We start from the raw sequence: 26,655 nt of genomic DNA, 5'->3' as shown, positions 1-26,655 counted from the left end.
TGGCTCCATTGTATCTCTCTTGGACAGCTGTGTTCTAGAATGATTACAGAAAGATAAAAGAAAGGGAGGGCATAATTCCTGATCCCAATGTTGAAACTCCTAGCTCTTCTCCATCTCACTACATTGTCATCACAGTTATCTTCTTAAAACGCAGTTTCAGCCTTTTTAGTCTTTCTGTCTAGAAACTTTTCGTATATTCGTATCACCTATAGCAAGGGTCAGAAGACTAGAGCCCGTGGGCCAGATAGCCCACCATCTTTTTTTGTAAATAAAGTTTTATTAAATTTAGCCATTCTCATTTGTTTAAGAATTGTCTGTTGCTGCTTTTGTGGTATAAGGGCAGAAATGAATAAATGTGACAGACCTTATAGCCTGCAAAGCCTAAAATATTTACTATCTGGCCTTTTACAGCTAGTTTGCTGACCCTTGACTTACAGGAAAAACAACCCACACTCTTTAGTTAAAAGTATTCAAGGCCAGTTCAGCTCAACAAACATTTATGAATGCCTACTGTGTACCAGGCACTGTCCTAGGTGCTGAGAAGCTCCCTTCCTCCTCACCACCTTCCTCCAACAACAGCAACAGCAAAAAAACAATTTTCATTCTAGCCCTCAAGGAACTCACACTTTAATAGGGGAAACAAAAATATCTTCCTTTGAGAGGCAGCATAGCATTGGTTAAGAGTTCAGGCTCTGATAAACAACAAGGTCTTACTGTATAGCACAGGGAACCATATTCAATATCTCATGATAAACCATGATGGAAAAGAATATGAAAAAAATATATATTTATCACTGAATCACTTTGCTGTACAGCAGAAATTAACACATTGTAAATTAACTATAGTTCAATTTAAAAAAAGGATATATAATCCCTCTGTTTTGTACATTAAAAAAAATCGAGTTCAGGCTATGGAGCCACATTGTCTGGGTTTTTTTTTTTAATTTATTTTTTGGCTACGTTGGGTCTTGGTTGCGGCACACGGGCTGTCTAGTTGTGGCTCATGGGCTCTGTAGTTGCTGCATGCAGGCTCTCTAGTTGTGGCGTGTGGGCTCTGTTGCCCCACGGTATGTGGGATCTTAGTTCCCTGACCAGGGATCTAACCCATGTCCCCTGCATTGGAAGGCGGATTCTTAACCACTGGACCACCGGGGAAATCCCTGTCTCGGTTTAAATTCCAGTTCTACCACTTACTGCTTGCTTTTGTACAATTTTTCTTACTTCTCTGTGCCTCATCTTTAAATTGATAAAAATAAAAGTACCTGCCTGTGGGATTATTATGAGCTTGTATTAAATAAGTTAATACATATAAAGTGTTTAGAACAGTGCCTGGAACTTAATGAGCATTCAGTAAACATTAGCTATTATTAAAGTATGATTAATGCATGAAGTAATGTAAATGAATTCAAGTCATAGAGGAAAAGGGACTTCAGTTGAAGACAGTGGTAGTGCTCAGATAACTCTGTCTGGAGGAAAGTGATGCAAAATTTTGAAGCCCACGGTTTGACACCCACATGCTTTTTCATTTTTTTTTCCCCTAAGCTCCTCTCTCCAATATAGTAGTCTCACAGGACTACTTGTTACCCTCTGAGTGTACCTGATACCCTCTCAATATCATACCTTTACTCCGGTTTTTCCTGATACCTCAAATGCTTTTTCTTTCATAACTTTCTAGGTCTGTCTTAAATTCTTTCACAATAGGGACCTTTTCAGAGTTGCCTAAGTTGAAATTAATTGTCCTTAATCATTTATTAGCATGGTGTAGGTGAAAAATCTGAGTTCTAATTTGGGCTCTACGGAGTGATCTTAACCAAATTTGTAATTCTGTGCATCTCAGCTTCTTTCTTTGTAAGGCAGAGATAATATTTACTTGACATTATTGTTGTTAAATAAGACGATATAAGCAAAGTGTCCAGCAGGCACTCAGTAGTGAATGAATCGGTAAGTGCTAGTAACCATTCCCTCCTCTCTCTTGAAGCTTTAAAATACAATCAGAAGCAAACCTAGGGTAAAGTCATTTAATCTGATCTCAATTTTAGGACATGGACCATGTTTATTTCTGTTTGTATCCCTAGCACCCAGCATAGTACCTGGCTTAGAGTAGCTTTTGTTTGAATTGAGAGTTTAAGGTCACAGCTACTATGTGGCAGAGGTGGGCTAGAATCCAGTTCTGCTGAATCTAACTGACAGGGAGAATGTTATGCAGATTTATGCATTGCTCAGAATGTGACATTTATTTTGAAAAATAGCATTTTTAAAATTGTTTTTTAAACTTCATTTTATATTGTTCCTATGCCATTAACCATTACAGTGGAGGAAATAAGATTTGTGATTTCAGATCCTCTGAAAGCTCACGCTTTTCTACAAGATATTTCTCTGGAGGTTTTTGAAGTAAATATGGGGAATAGTTTTAATCTATGGGCTTCTCCTCCTCTTTTTCCCCCCAGCATCTAATGCATATAGGCTTTTGGAATATATGCAACAAAGTCATTAATATGATTGGAAATTTATCATAGTAATAAAACTTCCAGTATTATGTAGAGAATACTTTATTAATGGATGCTTCTTGAATTTTTTTACAAATTTATCAAGTATGACACACTTTTAAAAGTGTAAAGTTATCAACTTGTCATATAGTGTCATATCACTATGGCAGTATGTACTAGAAAAAACTTCAAAAGATGAAAACGAAGCATAATGACATTGTAGAGCTGAAAAGGCCCTCACAAACCTAAGTCAGTCCACTTTTTTTATAAGTTAGGGAATTGAAAGGTTCCCCCCGCCCAAGAACACTTAATTTAAGTGGAATTGGAGTAGTTTAATCTGTTTCACATACATTGCTTTAGATACTAGAAAGATAGAAACAAAACATTCTCTTGTTTTAAAGGTAATTCTTCCTGTCTTTGTGGTGTTTACCAGTGCTGCTTGCGGTGTTTACCAGTGCTGCTTGTTCCTTTTTAGATAATATACAAGTTATGGTAACCTCGTCATGTGAACTAAGATTTAATATCCAGTCATATGTTTAATAAGAAATTTAACTAAAATGACATGATTTAACCAATATAAATTACAAGTCAGAGCATAAAAAAAACTAAACAACTGAATCTAGCCTTAGTCAACTATTACCAAGTTTTTCCATCAACACTCAGTTACTCTGTCTGTACTTCTGCAGAAGTAGTAGAATGTGGAAAAAGTTTAAAACATCTTTAAAAGAATAACTTAAAACTGAAAAAATTCAATTTGTTAGTTTATTTTCCCTTCACATCAGGGAAAGGCCATTGTTATTTAATTCTAGCAGAATAGTTTGAGAAGCACTTGTGCAGAAATGTTTTTTCACCATCTCCCCTTTGTTTCCTGAATTATTTAAACATTTTTGCTCAGTTTAATTAATGTTTATGAGCATCTTTATTTATATGCCTCTGTTCAATACTGGGTTTTCTAAGGTGCAGTATAGAATGTGTAACGCTATGTTTTTTTCCCTTTAGGGTTTAGATTTACTCTGGGATTAGATAGATAATAAACTTTATTTGTTTTATTTTTTTTTTTATTTTTATTTTTTGTGGCACGCGGGCCGCTCACTGCTGCGGCGTCTCCCGCCGTGGAGCACAGGCTCCGGACGCGCAGGCTCAGCGGCCATGGCTCACGGGCCCAGCCGCTCCACGGCGTGTGGGATCTTCCCGGACCGGGGCACAAACCCGTGTCCCCTGCATCGGTAGGCGGACTCTCAACCACTGCGCCACCAGGGAAGCCCTAAACTTGTTGACAATACTTCTGTGGATATATTGCATAGAGAGTCTATTGATCAGATGTAGTTTGTGAATCTGAAAAAAAATTTTTTTGTGTATGCGTGAGGGAAGCGAACATGTTTTCTTATTTCCTTTGTTGTAAACATTAAAGTATTTTAATATTATTCACACTTTAAAATTTTCAAATGAAATCTCTCATAAATCAATTTGGTCATTTCAGGTGTTTTTTTTTTTTTTTTTTTTTTTTTTTTTTGCGGTTACACGGGCCTCTCACTGCTGTGGCCTCTCCCGTTGTGGAGCACAGGCTCTGGACGTGCAGGCCCAGCGGCCATGGCTCACGGGCCCAGCCGCTCCGCGGCATGTGGGATCCTCCTGGACCGGGACACGAGCCTGCGTCCCCTGCATTGGCAGGTGGACTCTAAACCACTGCGCCACCAGGGAAGCCCACAGGTGGTATTTTTTAATGTGAAAAATTGTTATAAAACTGATGGTTTGGCTTTCAATAGATGTTATTTGAGAATCAGGCCAGTAAGGGTTGTATACCAGGCTAACAGTAGGCATTCCACATCATTTATCTCATTTGATCTTCATGACAACCTCTTACAGGAGAGAAAAATTTATCCTCAAGTTAAAAACCTGATTGCAGGGCTTCCCTGGTGGCGCAGTGGTTGAGAGTCCGCCTGCCGATGCAGGGGACATGGGTTCGTGCCCCGGTCTGGGAAGATCCCACATGCCGCAGAGCGGCTGGGCCTGTGAGCCATGGCCGCTGAGCCTGTGCGTCCGGAGCCTGCGCGTCCGGAGCCTGCGCGTCCGGAGCCTGTGCTCCGCAACGGCAGAAGCCACAACAGTGAGAGGCCCGCGTACCGCAAAAAAAAAAAAAAAAAAAAAAAAAAAAAAAAAAAACCTGATTGCTTACTTGTAGAAAAATAAGAACTTAAACTTCAAATCCAGCATGCTTTCCAAACATCTGTTCATAAGTTAGGGACAACCTGTGGAGGATCTTGTGGCTTAAGATGGAAAATGTTAGCTATACAAATGGTAGTAATAATTCATTTCATGTGAATGTTCTGATAGTTGGGCATATCTTTTCATACAGGAGAGTGAGTATTAGACTGAGCATTGAACTACAATCAGTTTCTAATCCAGTTCACAGAAAGGTTGGTATTTATTTCTTTTGAAATAAATATTTTTCTTTTTTTGAGATATGGTAATTCTGTACATTATAATTATTTTTGTTCTTTAAGAATGTGAGATCTTTTGTTATATCATCTTGCTTTTTAATTTTGGGCCATTTTATAACTTGTAGATCTGGGGTGGTAGAATCTACTAAGACAACAACTGAGAGATTATTATATCATATATTTCTAAAGCATGCAAGAATTGGGGATTGGGACAACAGTCTCCTTAGGTTTGCCCCATTGCACTTTTTTTTGGCCACCCCTTGTGGTTTGCCGGATCTTAGTTCCTGGACCAGGGATCAAACCCCACCAGGGATCAGACCCGTGCCTGTGCCCCTCGTAGTGGAAGCTCAGAGTCCTAACCACTGGACCTCCAGGGAATTCCCCCATTAGACTTTTTTAAGTTGCTAGAATATATATTGCTACCCTGTAGAACTGGCATTTCATGTAAATGTGAGAACAGAATGAATTGAAGCACTGCAGGGAAATATTTTTGAATCTTCTTGCCTTTTGAAGAGAGGTATGTAGAGCATCAGTCTAATCTGATTTAAAAGTATGAGTCATTAACAGAAATGAGGATATAGAATGGAGGGCTAAGAAATACATCTGTTTTCTCTGTCATAACTTTCCCTGTACATATTCAAGGATCTAATGGTGTTAGTAGCAGCTTCAGTTTTTTATAGCATCTTGGGGTGGATTTCAAGAAATACTTAAATAGAAGCTGCTTTAAGAACAGCGCCTTCTGAAGCAGAGCAAACACCTAGGTTGCTAATTTTCCAGGGTAGAGATTATATATTATACTTCTTACATGTTATTCCTATGCCTGCTGTACCTCTTCATTTTCCAGCTCTACTCATAAAAGTGGTTTAGATTTTTCTAGGACCCTAGCGGTTCCTCAGTAGCCACAAGTAGATTTTATTTCTAAGTAGAAACTTAATCTTAACCTCTGTTAGCCCATCATCTTGCTAGTCCTGTTTTCCTTGTGCCAGTGTGCTCTGAAATACATAATTTCTGTGTACTTTTCTGTCAGCTTTAGCTGCTGTGATAAAATGGTCTTTATGAAAGGTATTCACTTCATTTGAAACTGAAAACAGATGGGGTTCCACATCAGTGGCCACTTAAGAGTGGGAGAGAATAGGCTCTTAGGAAGAAGCCCTGGCAGCCTGTCACCTGATACCCCTGTCCTCTGCCTGAGAGACAAATGTTCCTTTCTTATCTAGGGTAGATGATTATTTGTCATTTCTGCTGATGTATTTACCACTTTGGAAATACCAGACAATTAACTTGAGGGAAACTGAAAATATAATTGAGTATGATATGATCAGTGGTAAAGAATACTTTTGTTATGGTATCATAGTGCAGCAAGGGCTGGGTCTAAACTTTCTTAAGCCTCTGATAGAATGATATATTCTTCAACTTTCAACCTCCTAGCATTTAATTAGCTTTTATAGACCCCTTTCCTTCCCACCTTCCACCCCATGTGGCTCTCAAAGAGCAGAATATTTATCCCTATTTAAAATGCTAAAGTCTCCAAAGACCAATGAAAACCCAGCAGCACCAGAAGACAGAGCTGTCTGAACTATAACAGTGATATGTTGATAATACTAGATGATTTCACTTCCAAGGAGGAAGAAATTACTCTAAAAGCCAAATCTACTGAAAACATTAAAAATAACAATCTTTCTTTTAGGATTTAGTTATCCGTCTGACTGATGATACTGATCCATTTTTTCTGTATAACCTTGTTATATCAGAGGAAGATTTTCAGAGGTAACTATATTTATTTTTCTGGTCTTTGATCTAGGAATAAGTAAGTTTTTAAGTTTTATGAATGTATCGGTACTGTCCTCTTTGAAACACATATTTGAAGCAGTTAGGCATTTTGGGAACACTGGACTATTTATACTGTAATTATTCAGGCTGTTTTTGAAAATAAATGTTTCATAGATTATCAGCATTTTGCTTAACAGCTCAGAAGTTTGGAGCTTTAGCTAGATTTATTGACCTTTTCCCTCCCATTGAATAAACTATAAAAATCAAAGTTCCCTAGCTTAATTCTTGATTATAATGGGTGTTCAGTAAATAAAAGAATAGTCTTTCAGGATGTTATTTGTAATTAAAATTCTAAAAAAATTTCTTTTCCTGTCTTCTGTATAGTTTAAAATTCCAGCAAGGTCTTCTGATAGACTTCTCAGCTTTCCCACAAAAATTCATAGATCTCCTTCAGCAGTGTACTCAAGAACAGGCTAAAGAAGTTCCAAGGTAAGTCTCAGGAGAGCACTATATCATTAAACTTCCCTCAAGACAGACTCTTCTTTGTAAGACAAGTTGATGGCAAAATATTCTATGTAAGTACCTCTGTCTGTTTTCAAAGCTGTGGTGAGAGGTTCATAAATCTCAAATTTATAAAATCAGAAATATTTGCCCCTTAATTTTCATGTTTTGGCAAAGCCATTAAAGTTACCTGAAATATTTAACAGCATCAAATATATATTTTTTCCAAAGGTTATATTCCATTTATAGTTATTATAAAATATTGGCTATATTCCCTGGGTTGTGCAATAAATCCTTGTGGCTTATTTATTTTATACATAGCAGTTTGTACCTCTTAATTCTCTACCCCTATATTGCCCCTCTCCCCTTCCCTCTACCTACTGGTAACCACTAGTTTGTTCTCTATATCTGTGTCTGTTTCTTTTTTGTTATATTCACTAGTTTGTTGTTTTTTTTAGATTTCTCATATAAGTGATATCATACAGTATTTGTCTTTCCTGACTTATTTCACTTAGCATAATACCCTCTAGGTCTATCCATGTTGTTGTGAATGACAAATTTCATTCTTTTTTGTACTCTATTGTGTATATATTACCACATCTTCTTGTTCCATTCATCTGTTGATGGACACTTAGGTTGCTTCCATATCTTGGCAATTATAAATAATGCTGCTATGAGCACTGGGGTACGTGTATCTTTTAGAATTAGTGTTTTTGTTTGATTTGGATATGTACCCAGGAATGGAATTGCTGGGTCATAAGGTAGTTCTGTTTTTAGTTTTTTGAGACACCTCCCTACTGTTTTCCACAGTGGCTGCACTAATTTACATTCCCACCAACAGTGTAGGAGGGTTCTCTTTTTTCCACATGCTTGTCAACATTTGTTATTTGTGTTCTTTTTGATGATAGCCGTTCTGACAGGTGTGAGGCAATATCTCATTGTGGTTTTGATTTGCATTTACCTGATGATTAGCCATGTTGAGCATCTTTTCATGTTCTTGTTGGCCATTGGTATGTCTTTGAAAAAATGTCTGTTCACGTCTTCTGCCCATTTTTTAGTCAGGTTGTTTGTTTTTTCAATATTAAGTTATATAAGTTGTTTATGTATTTTGGATATTAGCCCTTCATTGGTCATAACATTTGCAAATATTTTCTCCCATTCAGTGGGTTGTCTTTTTGTTTTGTTGATGGTTTTCTTACGTTGCGCAAAAGCTTTTTAAATTTAATTAGGTCCCATTTGTTTATTTTTGCTTTTATTTCCTTTTCTTTTAGGAGATAGATCTAAAAAAATATTTCTACAATTTATGTCAGAAAGTGTTCTGCCTATGTTCTCTTCTAGGAGCTTTATGGTTTCCGGCCTTACATTTAGGTCTTTAATCCATTCTGAGTTTTATTTTTTTATGTGGTGTTAGAGTATTTTCTATTTTGTTCTTTTACATATAGCTGTCCAGTTTCTCCAGCACTACTTATTGAAGAGACTGTCTTTCCCCTTTGTATATTCTTGCCTCCTTTGTTGTAGATTAATTAACCATAAGTGTGTGGGTTTATTTCTGGGCTCTCTGTTCTGTTCCATTGATCTATGTGTCTGTTTTGGTGCCAGTACTACTGTCTTGACTACTGTAGCTTTGTAGTATGGTCTGAAGTCAGGAAGTATGATTCCTCCAGCTGTGTTCTTCTTTCTCAAGATTATTTTGCCTATTCAGGGTCTTTTGTGTTTCCATATAAATTAAAAAAATTTTTTGTTCTAGTTCTGTGAAAAATGCCCTTGGTATTTGGATAGGGATTGCATTGAATCTGAAGATTGCCTTGGATAGTTTGGTCATTTTAACAGTATTGATTCTTTCAGTCCATGAACATGGTCCATGAACATGGTATATCTTTCCATCTGTTTGTATCATCTTCAGTTTCTTTCATCAGTGTCTTGTCTTACAGTTTTCTGAATACAGGTCTTTTATCTCTTTAGGTAGGTTTATTCCTAGAAATTTTATTCCTTTTGGTGCAATTGTAAATGGGATTGTTTCCTTAGTTTCTCTTTTTGATAGTTTTGTTGTTAGTGTTCAAGTATATGTTTTTGTAATGAACTTGGAAAAAGAGAAGAATAAGATTTTGTGTGCACGTATATCTCTATTTGTTTAGTGTAACACCTGATCCTTTCCTTGTAAAACTCCCAAACCTTTTATGTATAAATTTCATCAATTGACGATTCTTGTTTGAATTATTTCATTAGCAACTATAAAATTATGCTTTTCCAATTCCATCATTCTTCCTATATTTATTAGATATAATTCTATAAAGAAGAACTTTCCTTTATCAATTAGGGCTATTTGATTACTCTGAAAATTCATACAGGAAAGGATAAATGCTCAATTCTTACTTTTAAATTGTCAGTTTTCAGAGTAAGGAGTTGTTACTCTAGTTACTTTTGTGGTTTCAATGGGTTTTTTTTTTTTTTTTTTTTTTGCGGTATGCAGGCCTCTCACTGTTTGTGGCCTCTCCCGTTGCGGAGCACAGGCTCCGGACGCGCAGGCTCAGCGGCCATGGCTCATGGGCCCAGCCGCTCTGCGGCACGTGGGATCCTCCCGGACCAGGGCACGAACCCGTGTCCCCTGCATCAGCAGGCGGACTCTCAACCACTGCGCCACCAGGGAAGCCCTCAATGGGTTTTTAATTTGTTTTTGTTTCAGTGTTTTCTTTTCTCTCTCCTCATCTCATTGTGAATTCATGGACATTTATATATTCATTGTTTTCAGTCAATAGATAAATCTCCATTTTACTGTTTACACTAATTAATCCAGTTTTACCATTGGGAGTCCTTTCATATTGGCTCCTATGATTCCAGTATGCTCCCTTTTCTGATCCTTTTAATCATTGATGAGCCAATAGAGCTCATGATTCAATGGGAGAGTTTCACTGTCTCATAAATGTGTTATGTGACACTTTCTTTTCAAAGGTTTTTGCTACAGTTAGTTTCTCCAGAAGCTATTTTGGATAACTCACCTGCTTTTTTAAATGTGGTAGAGACAAATCCTTTTAAGCATCTTACACACCTTTCATTAAAACTGTTACCTGGAAATGATGTGGAAATAAAGAAGTTTCTAGCAGACTGTTTGAAATGTAGCAAGGTAAGATTTAAATTTAAGTTAATCTTTTAAATAAGTCCCAAAGCTCTCTGATAAACCACTGAAAAGCTGCATTGCTATTAGATTTTGTTTTCTGAATAAAGTTCTTTTAAAGATGTCCAGGAAATTTTTATAGCATGTACTGACTTTATTGTTTTAGGCAAGGTACAACAGGATAGAACTGGGCCAGGAATTGAGAAACTTAGGTCCTAGGATTTTTACTAATTTTCTGTGACCTTGAGGAGTCACTTAAACTCTTGGTGTCTTGGTTTCATCAGCTGATAGATAGGCTGTCTTAAATGAGATAAAATATATGAAAGTGTCTTGAAGATTAGAAAGTGCTCTATAACTATATAAGGTGTGTGGCACAAGGAAACAACATTGGGATGCCTTGTACAAGTTTTCAGAAAGTCTTTTTAGTCAAATACTATGGATCAGTGCATCTCAAGATTTAAGGATTAGGCAAATCTTCTAGGGATCTTGCTCGTGCAGATTCTAACTCAGAAGGTTTGAGGTGGAGCCTGAGATTCTGTATTTCTGACAAACTCCCAGGGTGGTACTGATGCTTACTTTGCTGCACTTTGAGTAGCACAGCTACGGATGATTAAATTAAATTTTAAGCTGCATAATTTTATTTTTATAAATAGGAAGAAAAATTATCATTGACACAATCACTAGATGATGTTACCAGGCAACTGAATTTCACACAAAAGGTAATTCAAATTTCATTTTGTCTTCGTAAGTCATCCAAACATAGGCTCTGAATTGCTTCTTGAATCAAATCTAGGCTTTTGTGTATTTTTTTTCAAAGCACACTGCCATTGAATTCCCCCTCCTTTTTGCCACCCTTCCCCTACCAGTTGTCTTAATCTGATGCTTTTTCTTCTTGATAGTTTATTCTATCCAAACATTTCTGTTATCCCCAGTATATGACACATTCTCTCCAAGTCTTCATTAAATAATGTGTAGTATCTGTCATATGTTAGTTGTGCTCCTCTTTAATTCACCTCATTTCTCTTGTCTAAATGGCTTTTCAGTTCCTGTCTTCTAAATCTTTCCCTTCCTTCCTTCTGTTAAGTTTAGAATTAATTCCTCTGATAAGCTTGTCATCATTTCAGTCATAGCTACTCCTTGAAATTGAGGACCAAAATATCTGATAAGCTGCATGGCTTCAGGTAGAAAATTGTCCTGCACCACATGGACCATCTTGGGAACCTGTGTTACTAGATTTTAGGTGTATAAGTAAACTACAGTTGACCCTTGAACAACACGCAGGTTAGGGACACCAGCCCCCTGCACAGTTGAAAATTCTTGCATAAGTTTATAGTCAGCCCTCCGTATCTGTGGTTCCACATCATCAGATTCAACTAACCGTGGATTGTGTAGTATTGTAGTACGTATTTCTTGAAAAAAAATCTGAGTATAAGCGTACCTGTGCATTTCAAACCTGTGTTGTTTAAGGTCATCTGTACTACTTATGACTTGGTCTACCCTGGGTTTCTTTTTTTCTTAATGCCAGAGGAGAGGATTGAGAGGCGAAGAGCCAGATTTAACTAAAAGGTTAGTGATTGTTAAACTGTGGACCATTTTAACTCTAAAATTGCTTTTATTTTATTTTTATTTATTTATTTATTTGCGGTACGTGGGCCTCTCACTGTTGTGGCCTCTCCCGTTGTGGAGCACAGGCTCCGGACGCGCAGGCTCAGAGGCCATGGCTCATGGGCCCAGCCGCTCCGCGGCATGTGGGATCCTCCCGGACCGGGGCACAAACCCGTGTACCCTGCATTGGCAGGCGGATTCTCAACCACTGCGCCACCAGGGAAGCCCCTAAAATTGCTTTTATTCTAATCTTGATTTCTTTAAATACCAAAAAATCTGTGTAAGAAAAGGCTTTGAGTATGTCTTAAAAAGCTGTGATTCCATCTCCTTTAATATACTTTGCAAATATTTTCATGTTCCAATCTAATAACATTCAAGAATTTTAATATTTCATATTGAACTCTACTACAGACATTATCAGAAAAAATCCAAGAATTAGATAAGTTACGGAATGAATGGGCATCACACACAGCAACATTGTCAAATAAGCATTCTCAAGAACTTACGAATGAGAAGGAAAAAGCTTTGCAGGTATGAATATTAAAAAAAACTGGAAAATATTTTTTTATTGCCGTTAGTCATTTTGTTAATTATAAAAGTAATACATGCTTTACAGTTTTCAAACAGTGTGGAAGTATATAAAAATTAAAAGTCTCTCCTTAAAAATCTTACTACCCAGAGATAATTTATAAACATTTTGATATTTGTTTTTCCAGACTTTATATATGTAAATAATATACAATTTATAAGTAATTGTTTATATTTATAAATTTAGAAATATGTAAATTGGGAGATATGTACACAGCTCTCTGAGTTTTGGTTTTGTTCTAAGCTAACGAGGTCCTCCTGGATATATTGATTGTGATGTTTTTTTCACCTAACTTGATATCGTAGATACTGTGTTTTTTTTTTTATCAGTTCAGAAGTGGCTGAGTAGTATTCATTACTTGGACATAACATAAATTGTTTAAGTACTTACTAACTGATGGACATTTAAATGCTTCAAATCTTGGTTATTGCAAATAATACTGCAGTGAACGTTTTTATTCCTAGAAGTGAGATTGCAATATACCCATATAAAATATTAACGTATATTGCAAATTTGCCACCCAAAAATGTTGTACCAAATGGAATCCCAAAGATAGTGTATGATCATACTTACTTCCCCATATTCCTGATACTATTAACCTTCTTAATATCTGCTACCTGATAGGTATTATAGTATTAACTTTAATTTATATTTGTTAAATTTTTAGTGAAGGTAAGTATCTTTTAATATGACTTTTGGCCATTTTAATTTCTTCTGTGGATTATTTCTTTTAATATCTTTTGCTTTCCCTGTGTGACTCATTTTCTACTGCTTTGTAGTGTGGATTTACAGTATTTTATACCTTTTATATCATATTAATTTCTTTAATTAATGTTAAATTATTCTTTAATATAAAATTCTATTTTTGCTTTTTGCACCTTACTAAATGTTTGCTTTTAAGGGTACTGCTTGATAACAGTTTATGTGTACTTTCACCCAAATTAAGATTCAGAAAATTGTACTACCCCTTTAGGTTTCCTTGTGTGCCTTCTCAATCCATTTCATACTCCCACAGGAAGCCCATCACGTCAAAACAGGTTTTGCCTGTTCTTGAACTTTAGATAAATGGACACATACAGTATGTACTTATTTGTGTGTGGCTTCCGTCACTCAGCATAATATCTCTGAGATTCAGTTATATTCTTGTGTTTCTTTTTGTTGTTGTGTAGGATTCTATTATATGAACATGCAGTAACTTATTTATTTTCCTGTTGGGAGACATTTGAATTGTTTCTGACATTTTGCTATTATTAAACTGTTATGAACTTTCTTGTACGTGTCTTCTTGTGAACACATGTACTCATTTTCCTTGGGTATATATTTAGGATTAGAATGGCTAGGTTCTAGTGTAGGCATATGTTTAGCTTTAGTAGAAACTGTCAAACAGTTTTCCGAAGTGGATATATCAGATCACACTGCCATTCAGTGGGTGTATGGTAGTACCTCATAATGAACGCTTTTTCATTTGTATATGGATTGCTTGGATATTTTCTTGTGAAGTGCCCATTTGAGTCTTCAGCCCATTTGTTAATTGTGCAATCTGTGTTTTTCTTAATGATTTGTAGGAGTTCTTTATATGTTCTGGACATGAGTCCTTTGTCAGATACATGCACTGTGAATATTTTCTGTCCATGGCTTGCCTTTTCATTTCTGGTGTAAAGTAAGGATATTATACCTTTACCTACTATGTATATTATAAACATTGTATTTTAGCCTGTCATTTGCATTTATTACTATTTCTTGCCATATATAGTTCTTTTTTTAATATTCTTAAGTTTAAACTATTTTACTTATTTTAAATATTTTGTTTATTTATTTCTTTTTTGAGCTGCGCCGTGCAGCATGTAGAATCTTAGTTCCCTGACCAGGGATCAAACCCGCGCTGCCTGCATTGAAAGCGTAGAGTCTTAACCACTGGACCACCAGGGAAGTCCCTATAGTTCTTTTTATCTGATTGTCATCCAGTCTTTCAATCTGTGTCTTTATGGTATAAGGGTTCATTTTATATTTGGAAAGCCTTTGCCACCCCAAGGTTATGAAAGATATTCTCTGGTATTCTCTTCTAATACTTCTATAATTTGCTTGTTGAATTTAACTTTTTAATCTGTTTGGAGTATATTTTTCTGGAGTATGAGATGGATTTTTTTGGCATTTAGTCAGTGAGTTGTTCCAATACCATATTTTCCAGTGATTTAAAATGCAACCTTTAATATATACTAAATTCCTTTATTTATTTGGTCTTGTTTCTGGACTATTGGGTAGAACTGATATCCTTGGAATTTTCTTGTCCAGTGTAGAGAAATATCTCTTCATTTATTCAGGTCTTATTTGTTTAAAACAGGTTTATAGTTTATTCCTCATTTACCTCCTTTTCTCTTTCTTTTTTTCTTTTACAGTTCTTATTAAATGTTTTTGCCTAGAGATTTTACAGATTTTTGCTCTATAAATGGGACCATCTATCACACCCCACTACTGTGATAATTTCTAAGTGTTTGTTGCTAATGTGTATTAATGTCATACCCATTAATTCTAGGTTATATTTACAAATTTGCATTTTAATTTACATATTAATTCTAATAGTTTTGGAGATTCTCTTAGGTTTTTCTGGTAGATATGTAAACTATAAAAAATGGTAATTTATCTCTTCCAAGATTTATATCTTTTTTTTCTTATGCAGAGAAATGATAAATAATAGTGGAATCCTTATCTTGTTTCAGTTTTTTTAATTTAATTTTTATTTTATATTGAAGTACAGTTGATTTACAGCATTGTGTTAGTTTCAGGTGTATAGCAAGGTGATTTCAATTATATATATGTATGTGTATATCCATTCTTTTTCGGAATCTTTTCCCATATAAGTTATTACAGAATTATTAAGTAGAGTGCCGTGTGCTATACAGTAGGTCCTTGTTGATTATCTGTTTTATATATAGTAGTGTGTATGTTAATCCCAAATTCCTAATCTATCTCTACCCGCCTCCTTTCCCCTTTGGTAACCATAAGTTTGTTTTCAAAGTCTGTGAGTCTGTTTCCGTTTTGTAAATAAGTTCATTTGTATCATTTTTTTTTAGATTCCACATATAAGTAATATCATGTGGTATTTGTCTTTGTCTGTCTGACTCTCTTCACTTAGTATGATAATCTTTTGGTCCATCCATGTTGCTGCAAATGGCATTATTTCATTCTTTTTTATGGCTAAGTTTCCTTTATGTATAAGTACCACATCTTCTTTATCCATTCCTCTATCACTGGACATTTAGGTTGCTTCCATGTCTTGGCTACTGTAAATAGTGCTCCAGTGAATACTGGGGTACATGTATCTTTTCAAATTATGGTTTTCTCCAGATATATGCCCAGGAGTGGGATTGCTGGGTCATATGGTAGCTCTATTTTTAGTTTTTTAAGGAACTTCCATACTACTCTCTATAGTGGTTGTACCAGTTTACATTACCACCAACAGTGTAGGAGGGTTCCCTTTTCTCCACACCCTCTCCAGCATTTACCATTTTTAGACTTTTTGTTACTGGTATGAGGTGATAGATATCTCACTGTAGTTTTGATTTGCATTTCTCTAATAATTAGTGATGTTGAGCATCTTTTCATATGCTTTTTGACCATCTGTATGTCTTCTTTGGAGAAATGTCTACTTAGGTCCTCTGCCCATTTTTTGACTGGGTTGTTTGTTTTTTGATATTGAAGTGTATGAGCTGTTTGTGTATTTTGGAGATTAATCCCTTATTGGTCGCTTCATTTGCAATTATTTTCTCCCATTCTGTGCATTGTCTTTTCATTTTGTTTGTGGTTTCCTTTGCTGTGCAAAAGCTTTTAAGTTTCATTAGGTCCCATTTGTTTATTTTTGTTTTTATTTTCATTACTATAGGACGTGGATCCAAAAAGATCTTGCTGTGATTTATGTCATAGAGTGTTCTGCCTATGTTTTCCTCTAAGAGTTTTATAGTATCCGGTCTTACATTTAGGTCTTTAATCCATTTTGAGTTTATTTTTGTGTGGTGTTAGAGAATGTTCTAATTTCATTGTTTTACATGTAGCTGTCCAGTTTTCCCAGCACCACTTATTGAAGAGTCTGTGTTTTTTTTCTCCATTGTATATTCTTACCTCCTTTGTCGTAGATTAATTGACCATAGGTGTGTGGGTTTATTTCTGGGCTTTCTGTCCTGTTCCATTGATCTGTATTTCTGTTTCTGTGCCAGTACCATAGTGTTTTGATGACTGTAGCTTCATAGTGTAGTCTGAAGTCAGGGAGCTGGATTCTTCAAGCTCCATTTTTCTTTCTCAGGATTGCTTTGGCTATTTGGGGTCTTTTGTATTTCCATACAATTTGTAAAATTTTTTGTACTAGTTCTATGAAAAATGCCATTGGTAATTTGATTGGTATTGTATTGAATCTGTAGATTGCCTTGGGTAGTATAGTCATTTTGACAATATTGATTCTTCCAATCCAAGAACATGGTATATCTTTCCATCTGTTTGTGTCATCTTCAATTCTTTCATCAGCATCTTATAGTTTTCAGAGTACAGGTCTTTTTCCTCCTTAGGTAGATTTATTACTAGGTATTTTATTCTTTGATGAGATGGTAAATGGGATTGATTCCTTAATTTCTATTTCTGATCTTTCATTGTCAGTGTATAGAAATGCAAGAGATTTCTGTGTATTAATTTTGGTAAGTTAATCTTTTTTGGTAAATAGCTAAAATATCTCTCTAGTAGGTATGATGTTTGCTCTGCTTTTGCGAAAGTTTTCTTCTGTCTGGCTTCAGATGAAGTGACTGGGGATTTAACCAAATAATCATTTTTCTCACTTTAATAGTAAAATAATGATAATAATAGATTTCTAAAAGTGGAACCATTTTTGAATTCAGAGGATAATATTTAGTCAAAGATTTTTAATATCCTGTTGAATCAGTTTGCTAATATTTAATTTAGGACATTTGTATATATATTCACACATGAGATTGGTCTGATATTACTATTATCCCGTACTCTGTCTTAGTCTGCTAATTAAAATTATGGATTTTGGACTATGGTATTAGAATTATGCTAGTGTCAGGAAAGGTATGAAAACTTTTTCTGGTTTTCTCTATGCTTTGGAACACTCAAATAATGAAGAATTATCTGTGCTTTGAAGGCCTGATAGAATTATCCTTTTATCATTTGGGTTTGATGTCCTTTTTTTTTTGACAATTTTTCTTTTTTAACATCTTTATTGGAGCATAATTGCTTTGCATTGTTGTATTAGTTGCTGCTGTATAACAGTGAATTAGCTATACGTATACATATATCCCCATATCCCCTCCCTCTTGCGTCTCCCTCCCACCCTCCCTATCCCACCCCTCTAGGTGGTCACAAAGCACGAGCTGATCTCCCTGTGCTATGTGGGTGCTTCCCACTAGCTATCTGTTTTACACTTGGTAGTGTATATATGTCAGTGCCACTCTCTCACTTCGTCTCAGCTTACCCTTCCCCCTCCCTGTGTCCTCAAGTCCATTCTCTAAGTCTGCATCTTTTTTTTTTTTTTTTTTTGCAGTACATGGGCCTGGTTGTGGTACTCTATCATCTATTTCACCATATATTTTTCTTTTCTGTTGTAAGAGTTTTTAATTGATAGTAAATAGGATCAACACATTTATTAATGCCATTGTATAAACTGTTTACTATTGCAGTGGGAGTTTAGAAGGGTCTTGTCCTTGGCCTCTTTTTTTTTTTTTTTTTTGCGGTACGCGGGCCTCTCATTGCTGTGGCCTCTCCCGCTGCAGAGCACAGGCTCCGGACGCACAGGCTCAGCGGCCATAGCTCATGGACCTAGCCGCTCCGTGGCATGTGGGATCTTCCCGGACCGGGGCATGAACCCATGTCCCCTGCATTGGCAGGTGGACCCTCAACCACTGCGCCACCAGGGAAGCCCAAGTCTGCATCTTTATTCCTGTCCTGCCCCTAGGTTCTCCAGAACCTTTTTTGTTTTGTTTTATTTTTTAGATTCCATATATATGTGTTAGCATACTGTATTTGTTTTTCTCTTTCTGACTTACTTCACTCTGTATGACAGACCCTGGGTCCATCCACCTCACTACAAATAACTCAATTTCATTTCTTTTTATGGCTGAGTAATATTCCATTGTATATATGTACCACAACTTCTGTATCCATTCATCTGTTGATGGACACTTAGGTTGCTACCATGTCCTGGCTATTGTAAGTAGTGCTGCAATGAACATTTTGGTGCATGACTCTTTTTGAATTATGGTTTTCTCAGAGTATATGCCCAGTAGTGGGAACGCTGGGTCATATGGTAGTTCTAGTTTTAGTTTTTCAAGGAACCTCCATACTTTTCTCCATAGTGACTGTCAATTTACATTCCCACCAACAGTGTAAGAGGGTTCCCTTTTCTCCACACCCTCTCCAGCATTTATTGTTTGTAGATTTTTTGATGATGGCCATTCTGACCGGTGTGAGGTGATACCTCATTGTAGTTTTGATTTGCATTTCTCTAATGATTAGTGATGTTGAGTATCCTTTCATGTGTTTGTTGGCAACCTGTATATCTTCTTTGGAGAAATGTCTATTTAGGTCTTCTGCCCATTTTTGGATTGGGTTGTTTGTTTTTTTGATATTGAGCTGCGTGAACTGCTTGTATATTTGGGAGATTAATCCTTTGTCAGTTGCTGTGTTTGCAAATATTTTCTCTCATTCTAAGGGTTGTATTTTCATCTTGTTTATGGTTTCCTTTGCTGTGCAAAAGGTTTTAACTTTCATTAGGTCCCATTTGTTTATTTTTGTTTTTATTTCCATTTCTGTAGGAGGTGGGTCAAAAAGGATCTTGCTGTGATTTATGTCATAGAGTGTTCTGCCTGTGTTTTCCTCTAAGAGTTTTATAGCGTCTGGTCTTACATTTAGGTCTTTAATCCATTTTGAGTTTATTTTTGTGTATGGTGTTAGGGAGTGTTGTAATTTCATTCTTTTAGGTACAGCTGTCCAGTTTTCCCAGTACCACTTACTGAAGAGGCTGTCTTTTCTCCATTGTATATTCTTGTCTCCTTTATCAAAGATAAGGTGACCATATGTGCATGGGTTTATCTCTGGGCTTTCTATCTTGTTCCATTGATCTATATTTCTGCTTTTGTGCCAGTACCATACTGTCTTGATTACTGTAGCTTTGTAGTATAGTCTGAAGTCTGGGAGCCTGATTCCGCCAGCTCCATTTTTCGTTCTCAAGATTGCTTTGGCTATTTGGAGTCTTTTGTGTTTCCATACAAATTGTGAAATTCTTTGTTCTAGGTCTGTGAAAAATGCCGGTGGCAGTTTGATAGAGATTGCATTGAATCTGTAGATTGCTTTGGGTAGTATAGTCAATTTCACAATGTTAATTCTTCCAATCCAAGAACATGGTGTATCTTTCCATCTGTTTGTATCATCTTTAATTTCTTTCATCACTGTCTTATAGTTTTCTGCATACAGGTCTTTTGTCTCCTTAGGTAGGTTTATTCCTAGGTACTTTATTCTTTTTTGTTGCAATGGTAAATTGGAGTGTTTCCTTGATTTCTCTTTCAGATGTTTCATCATTAGTGTACAGGAATGCAAGAGATTTCTGTGCATTAATTTTGTATGCTGCTACTTTACCAAATTTATTGATTAGTTCTGGCAGTTTTCTGGTACCGTCTTTAGGGTTTTCTGTGTATAGTGTCATGTCATTTGTAAACAGTGACAGTTTTACTTCTTTTATGATTTGGATTCCTTTTATTTCTTTTTCTTCTCTGATTGCTGTGGCTAAAACTTCCAAAACTATGTTGAATAATAGCGGTGAGAGTGGGTAGCCTTCTCTTGTTCCTGATCTTAGTGGAAATGGTTTCGGTTTTTCACCATTGAGAACGATGTTGGCTGTGGGTTTGTCATATATGGCCTTTATTATGTTGAGGTAAGTTCCCTCTATGCCTACTTTCTGGAGAGTTTTTACCGTAAACAGTTGTTGAATTTTGTTGAAAGCTTTTTCTGCATCTACTGAGATTATCATATGGTTTTATCCTTCATTTGCTAATATGGTATATCACATTGATTGATTTGCATATAATGAAGGGATAAATCCCCACTTCATCATGGTGTATGATCAAGTGGGGATTCTTGGGATAAACCCCACTTGATCATGATGTATGATCCTTTTAATGTGCTGCTGGGATAAACCTGGGGTAAACCCCACTTGATCATGGTGTATGATCCTTTTAATGTGCTGCTGGCTTTTGTTTGCTACTATTTTGTTGAGGATTTTTGCATCTGTGTTCGTCAGTGATATTGGCCTGTAGTGTTCTTTTTTTGTGACCTCTTTGTCTGGTTTTGATATCGGAAGTCTGTGAGTCCGTCCTCAGTTCTTTTCATTCTTTTTTCTTTATTCTGCTCTGTGGTAGTTATTTCCACTATTTTATCTTCCAAGTCACTTATCTGTTCTGCTGCCTCAGTTACTGTGCTATGATTCTTTCTAGAGAATTTTTAATTTCATTTATTGTGTTGTTCGTCATTGTTTGCTTGCTCTTTAGTTCTTCTAGGTCTTTGTTAAATGTTTCTTGTATTTTCTCCACTCTATTTCCAAGATTTTGGATCCTCTTTACTATCATTTTAGATTTTGGATCATCTTTACTATCATTACTCTGAATCCTTTTTCAGATAGACTGCCTCTTTCCTCTTCATTTGTTTGTTGTGGTGGGTTTTTGCCTTGCTCCTTCATCTGCTGCATATTTCTCTGTCTTCTCATTTTACTTAACTTACTGTGTTTGGGGTCTACTTTTTGCAGGCTGCAGGTTCATAGTTCCTGTTGTTTTTGGTGTCTGCCCCCAGAGGGTAAGGTTGGTTCAGTGGCTTGTGTTGGCTTCCTGGTGGAGGGGACTGGTGCCTGTGTTCTGGTGGATGAGGCTGGATCTTGTCTTTCTGGTGGGCAGAACTGCATGTGGTGGTTTGTTTTGGGGTGTCTGTGAACTTAGTATGATTTTAGGCAGCCTCTCTGCTAATGGGTGAGGTTGTGTTCCTGTCTTGCTAGTTGTTTGGCATGGCGTGTCCAGCACTGGAGCTTGCTGGTCCTTGAGTGGAGCTGGGTCTTAGTGTTGAGATGGAGATCTCTGGGAGAGCTCTTGCTGATTGATCTTACATGGGGCCAGGAGGTCTCTGGTGGTCCAGTGTCCTGAACTCGGCTCTCCCACTTCAGAGGCTCAGGCCTGGCACCCGGCTGGAGCATCAAGACCCTGTCAGCCGCACGGCTGGAGTACCTTGACGGTAGAAGCTGGCCTGCAGTGGTTCTCCTTCTCCGCTGCACATTAGAATCCCCTGTTTCTTCCTTGTTTTGCCCAAAAGGCAGTGTTCCACAGAGAAAAACAGTAGCCTTGAAAATAGTCACAGCTCTAAGACTACTTTCTTCTTCCCTTTGTGCTTAGTCGGGTTTCACTTGCTCACAGGGGGCCACGTGCAGAGGCCTTGCACCCGGCTCTTCTGACCGGAGTGCCTGGTGCGGAATGGCTACCGCTAGCACCTCAGCTCAGGCGGGCTGTGTGCATGGGTCTGATGCCTTTTTAAGGCATTTTTCTTTAGGTTCTTTTCTGATTTCCTTCATGATTATTGGTCCTTTTGGATTTTCTATTTTTTTCTTGAGTTAGTTAGTTATATTTCCTTAAAAAGCCATGTATTTCATCTTTGTGTTTAAATGTATTAGTAAAATATCTTATATGTTGTTTTAAGATTTTTAAAGTCTTCATACCATTTCTCTTACGTTCTTAATGTCTTTTTTTTAATGAGACTTGATTGTTTGTCTGTTTTTTTGTAGTATTTTTAAAGAACCAGTTTTTTCTTTTGTTAGTTAGTTCTACACTGTCTCCCCACCCACCCTAATTTCATTAATTTCTATTGTTTACTAAAGGTTTTTTTTGTCTCTATTTTCAAACAAGTTAGATTCTAAAAGTCTCATAATAAGTGTATTTGTTTATAACACCAAAATGACTGAAGGATTTGTTTGCATTCCTTACTGCATTTTCTAATAGGATTGTGAATCAGTCCTTAGAGACTTTAAAACCAAGCAAGCCACTCTTCTCTTCCTGCTGATAGATAGTCTATAGGGCAGTGGCTTTAAGACTTTAGTGTGCATCAGAATCACCTGAAATAAAGTAGAAAATGTAAATCTTGTAATCCTATCCATTACACTTTTTAAAACAAAAGCTCCAAAATCCTGATTATCACTGGGATAAAGCCAGTTCTTTATAATCTTTGGTCTCTGTTGCCTTCAGTGTGTTTGATTACCCTCTTAAACAGTTACAGTTAGCATCTGTACCAGTTTGCTCATTGTTGTTTTTTTTTCTTGATTGCTCCTTGAGTGTTTTCTTCCAAGGTTGCATTTTCAGTTTTATATGGACTCTTTTTTTTTTTTTTTTTTTTTTTTTTGCGGGCCTCTCACTGTTGTGGCCTCTCCCGTTGCGGAGCACAGGCTCCGGATGCGCAGGCTCAGCGGCCATGGCTCACGGGCCCAGCTGCTCCGCAGCATATGGGATCCTCCCGGACCGGGGCACGAACCCGTATCCCCTGCATCGGTAGGCGGACTCTCAACCACTGCGCCACCAGGGAGGCCCTATATGGACTCTTTTTTTCTGTTTTATCTCTTTTTCTTCCTTCTTCTCTTTATTTCAGTTTTCCAAAAATGAGGAATTCTTAAAATAGTTATGTGAAATTCCCAAAGTATTTTATGAGAGAGACACTCTCCTTGTTTTGTGGTAGGAATTTTTGAATGGGTACAACTTTTCTGGAATGCAGTTTTGGAACTAGCATCAAACTTTATATTTGTTTACATATTTTTGACCTATAATTGATCACAAGGAAATAATCTGAATTTGGATGTATGCTTATATACAAAAATATTAACCATAGTTTTATTTGTAATTGTGAAAAATTGGAAACTCAGTATCCATAGTAGAGCAGGGGTTAATTACATTATGGTATAGCCATGGGATAGAATATTGTGCGGCTATTAAAAGTATTTACAAAGAGTTTTTTTAATGATGTGAGGAGGTGCAAATGCTAAAGGATTAAAAAGCATGATTAAATTGTGTAAACAGGTTGGTCTCATTTTGTTAAATTTAACTATGTGTGTTATGTGTGTATGTGTGGTGTCAGTATGAGCATATAAATGACTCAAAAGGAATATTCCTAAATATTTAGAATGACTCCTTGGATGAGATTATCGGTTATTTGTGATTTCTTTCTTTATGCCTTTAAGAGAATGTATAACTTTCATAATGAGAAAAATACTCTTTATTTTTAAAATGTATTTAGGATTTGATAGTGTTCATCAACAGAAATTATTTAACATTTTTAAAATTTGTTATTGAATGAAGGACTTTAAATTCTGTAGTGCTTTACAGTTTTTAAAGTTTCACATACATAATTTTATATAATCCCATAATAACCCTTTTTTAATTCTCTAACCCTATATAGCCCTTCCCCCTTCCCTCTCCTCACTGATAACCACTAGTTTGTTCTCTATATCTGTGAGTCTGCTCCTTTTTTGTTTTATTCACTAGTCTGTTGTAGTTTTTAGATTCCACATACAAGTTATTTCATACAGTATTTTTCTTTCTCTGACTTATTTCACTTAGCATAATGCCCTCCAAGTCCAACAACAGAAATTATTAAGATAGATTAGTGGTATGATTCAAAGAGGTACCAGAGATTTCAGAGTTACAACTATGTTCAAATTTTATTGTTGGTGAAATGTAACAACTAAATGTAAGACTGAGCAATACCTTGTCAATTTTACAAGTTTAGATGTTTCTTTCATTAGAAGACATATATACTAGTTGTAAAAAACTGAAACAGTATAATGTGGTTTAAAGCAAATACTGAAAGTTCCTTATGTACCTGCTCGTTTGTTTTCTCAGAAACAGGTTCACACTATATATACTATTTTGTAATTTGCTTTTTTCTTTTTTAACTTAATCCTGTATCATTCTTCCCTTTATTTGAAGACCATTATGTCTAAACATGTGGGCTTAAGAGAAGAAGAAATTATGAACAAGATCATAGTGGTAAATTTGACTTTGTTGACTTTTCTTTTTCATTAAATCTATAATTGAAAATAGAATCTCTTAAAAGCAAGGAAATCTTATAAAGAAGAATAATTAAGATTTTTTTTTCTTCAAATCTCATGTTTGTATTTTTTTTCCTTTGAATTTTGGTACTGTATTTTATTATATAATAGGCACAGGTTCGATACCAACAGCAGCATGAACAACAGAAAAAAGATTTAGAAATCCTCCATCAACGAAACATCCAGCAGCTACAAAACAGATTGTCTGAGTTAGAATCTGCTAATAAAGACCTCACTGAAAGGAAATATAAAGGAGACTCTACCATCAGAGAACTTAAAACAAAGCTGTCTGGTGTTGAAGAGGTATGGAACATTGGGGTTGGTCTCCCCCTCCCCCCACAATTTAAAAGCACAGTTTAATTAGGTGACTTGATTTTAATTTGTTTACTTTATTACTTGTATGGGTGGTGTTCTGGATGCTCTGCAAGGATCTCTTGTAGTTGTAGGGTAGTCAGTTCAGACAGTACGAAAAAAATTGAGAATCCAAAATCTAATAAAATGGACTATTTGAGAACAGCGCTAAGGTAAACTTGGATATTTTTAGTTGGGGCCTTGAGTAGCAGCTCTTTGGCACAGCCCTCAGATCTTTCAGTGTACTTTCAACATCAGCACAGTGTCTGTGGCTCAGGGTGCTCAGTGTTGGCAGGGCTGGTTCTTTCTTTCAGTCTACTCAACATATTAAACAACTATATGAAGTTTAGTGTCTAGAAATAATAATGCTAATAATAATAATAGAAATGATAATAGCTAATGCTTACTGAACACTGTTTTATGTGCTTTGCATATAAACTCATTTAATTCTTATAACAATTATTTTAAAGAAGGTACTGTTATTATCCCCATCTTACAGATGATGAAACTAAGGCACAGCAAGCTTAAGTAACTTGCCCAAGTTGGCATGGCCATAAGTAGAAAAGTGAGGATTGAAATCCTTTATTTACCTGTCTCTAGTACTACCTTGTTCTTTTAGGCAACAGAGACATTTAAAATATTTTGCTATAGTGGTACTTTTGTTGATACTTTGGCAGTGATGATAGACTCCTTCCTAGCATTATTATACATTATTGTCATATGAGTTATTAGAAAACATATGTAGATTTTGTTAAGTCTGTCATGTTTGACTGTAAAGATCTCCAGTGTTATTCTAGCTCACAAGACATCCATCTCCATTTCACCAGTCTGTTATGCTTAGAAACTCTAAAGCCTGACTGATTTTTTTTTTTTTTTGGCGGTACGCGGGCCTCTCACTGTTGTGGCCTCTCCCATTGCGGAGCACAGGCTCTGGATGCACAGGCTCAGTGGCCATGGCTCACAGGCCCAGCCGCTCTGCGGCATGTGGGATCTTCCCGGACCGGGGCACCAACCCATGTCCCCTGCATCAGCAGGCGGACTCTCAACCACTGCGCCACCAGGGAAGCCCTAAAGCCTGACTGATTTTATGTTCAGATCCTCACAGCATTCTGCCCTAACAATTATATGTCTTCAGTCCTTCTCACTACCCCCTTCACCTTTCACACCAGTTAGTAAAACATTTCAGCCTGCATAGTACATTGGAGAGTGAATACTTCATTATAATGCTATGTGGTTTCTTCTGTTTTAGCACTGACACTGGCCAGTGTATAAACAGTGTGCTTTGTTATGTTGATTTTCATATAATGTAATCAAAATATTTCTTTCAAGGTTTGCATAAGACTTGCAAATTATGAGTCCTGGGAATTTTCTTTTTTACACTTCTGAATATTGTTACCTAATTATGTTAAATTATACCTTTTAGAGATTAGTACCCTAAAATTAATAATTACTGCCATTTATCAGGTATTTACTATGTGCCAGGCAATATGCTAAGTAGTTTATATAAGGGTTTTTGTGAAGATGAAATTAAATAATTTATGAGGTGTTGTTTCTATTCTACAAATAAGGGACCTGAAATTTAAGGAGGTTAAGTAATTCCCAGGGTCACACAGAAGAGCCAGGATTTGTATTCTAAGTCTGCCTGATAGCAGAGTCTGTGCTTCTAAAACCAC

At 36.3% G+C, this 26,655-nt stretch overlaps 1 protein-coding gene across 4 annotated transcripts in view; it reads left to right on the top strand.

Annotated features, from left to right (window-relative positions):
• Positions 1-26,655, top strand: part of SASS6 (SAS-6 centriolar assembly protein) — a 60,810-nt gene that overhangs the window by 1,704 nt on the left and 32,451 nt on the right. For all 4 annotated transcript variants that reach the window (XM_082614314.1, XM_082614313.1, XM_082614315.1 and 1 more), the window contains exons 2-8: positions 4,843-4,903; positions 6,615-6,694; positions 7,082-7,186; positions 10,148-10,319; positions 10,964-11,029; positions 12,327-12,446; positions 24,743-24,934. In XM_082614314.1, the coding sequence (XP_082470440.1) occupies positions 4,843-4,903; positions 6,615-6,694; positions 7,082-7,186; positions 10,148-10,319; positions 10,964-11,029; positions 12,327-12,446; positions 24,743-24,934 (796 nt within the window). The remainder of the gene's footprint in view (positions 1-4,842; positions 4,904-6,614; positions 6,695-7,081; positions 7,187-10,147; positions 10,320-10,963; positions 11,030-12,326; positions 12,447-24,742; positions 24,935-26,655) is intronic.

Source organism: Mesoplodon mirus (assembly GCF_964341445.2).
Source record: "Mesoplodon mirus genome assembly, chromosome: 3".
Classification (NCBI taxonomy): Eukaryota; Metazoa; Chordata; class Mammalia; order Artiodactyla; family Ziphiidae; genus Mesoplodon; species Mesoplodon mirus.
Note: the sequence above shows the minus strand (reverse complement) of the source record. Positions and strands in the feature narration are given on the sequence as shown.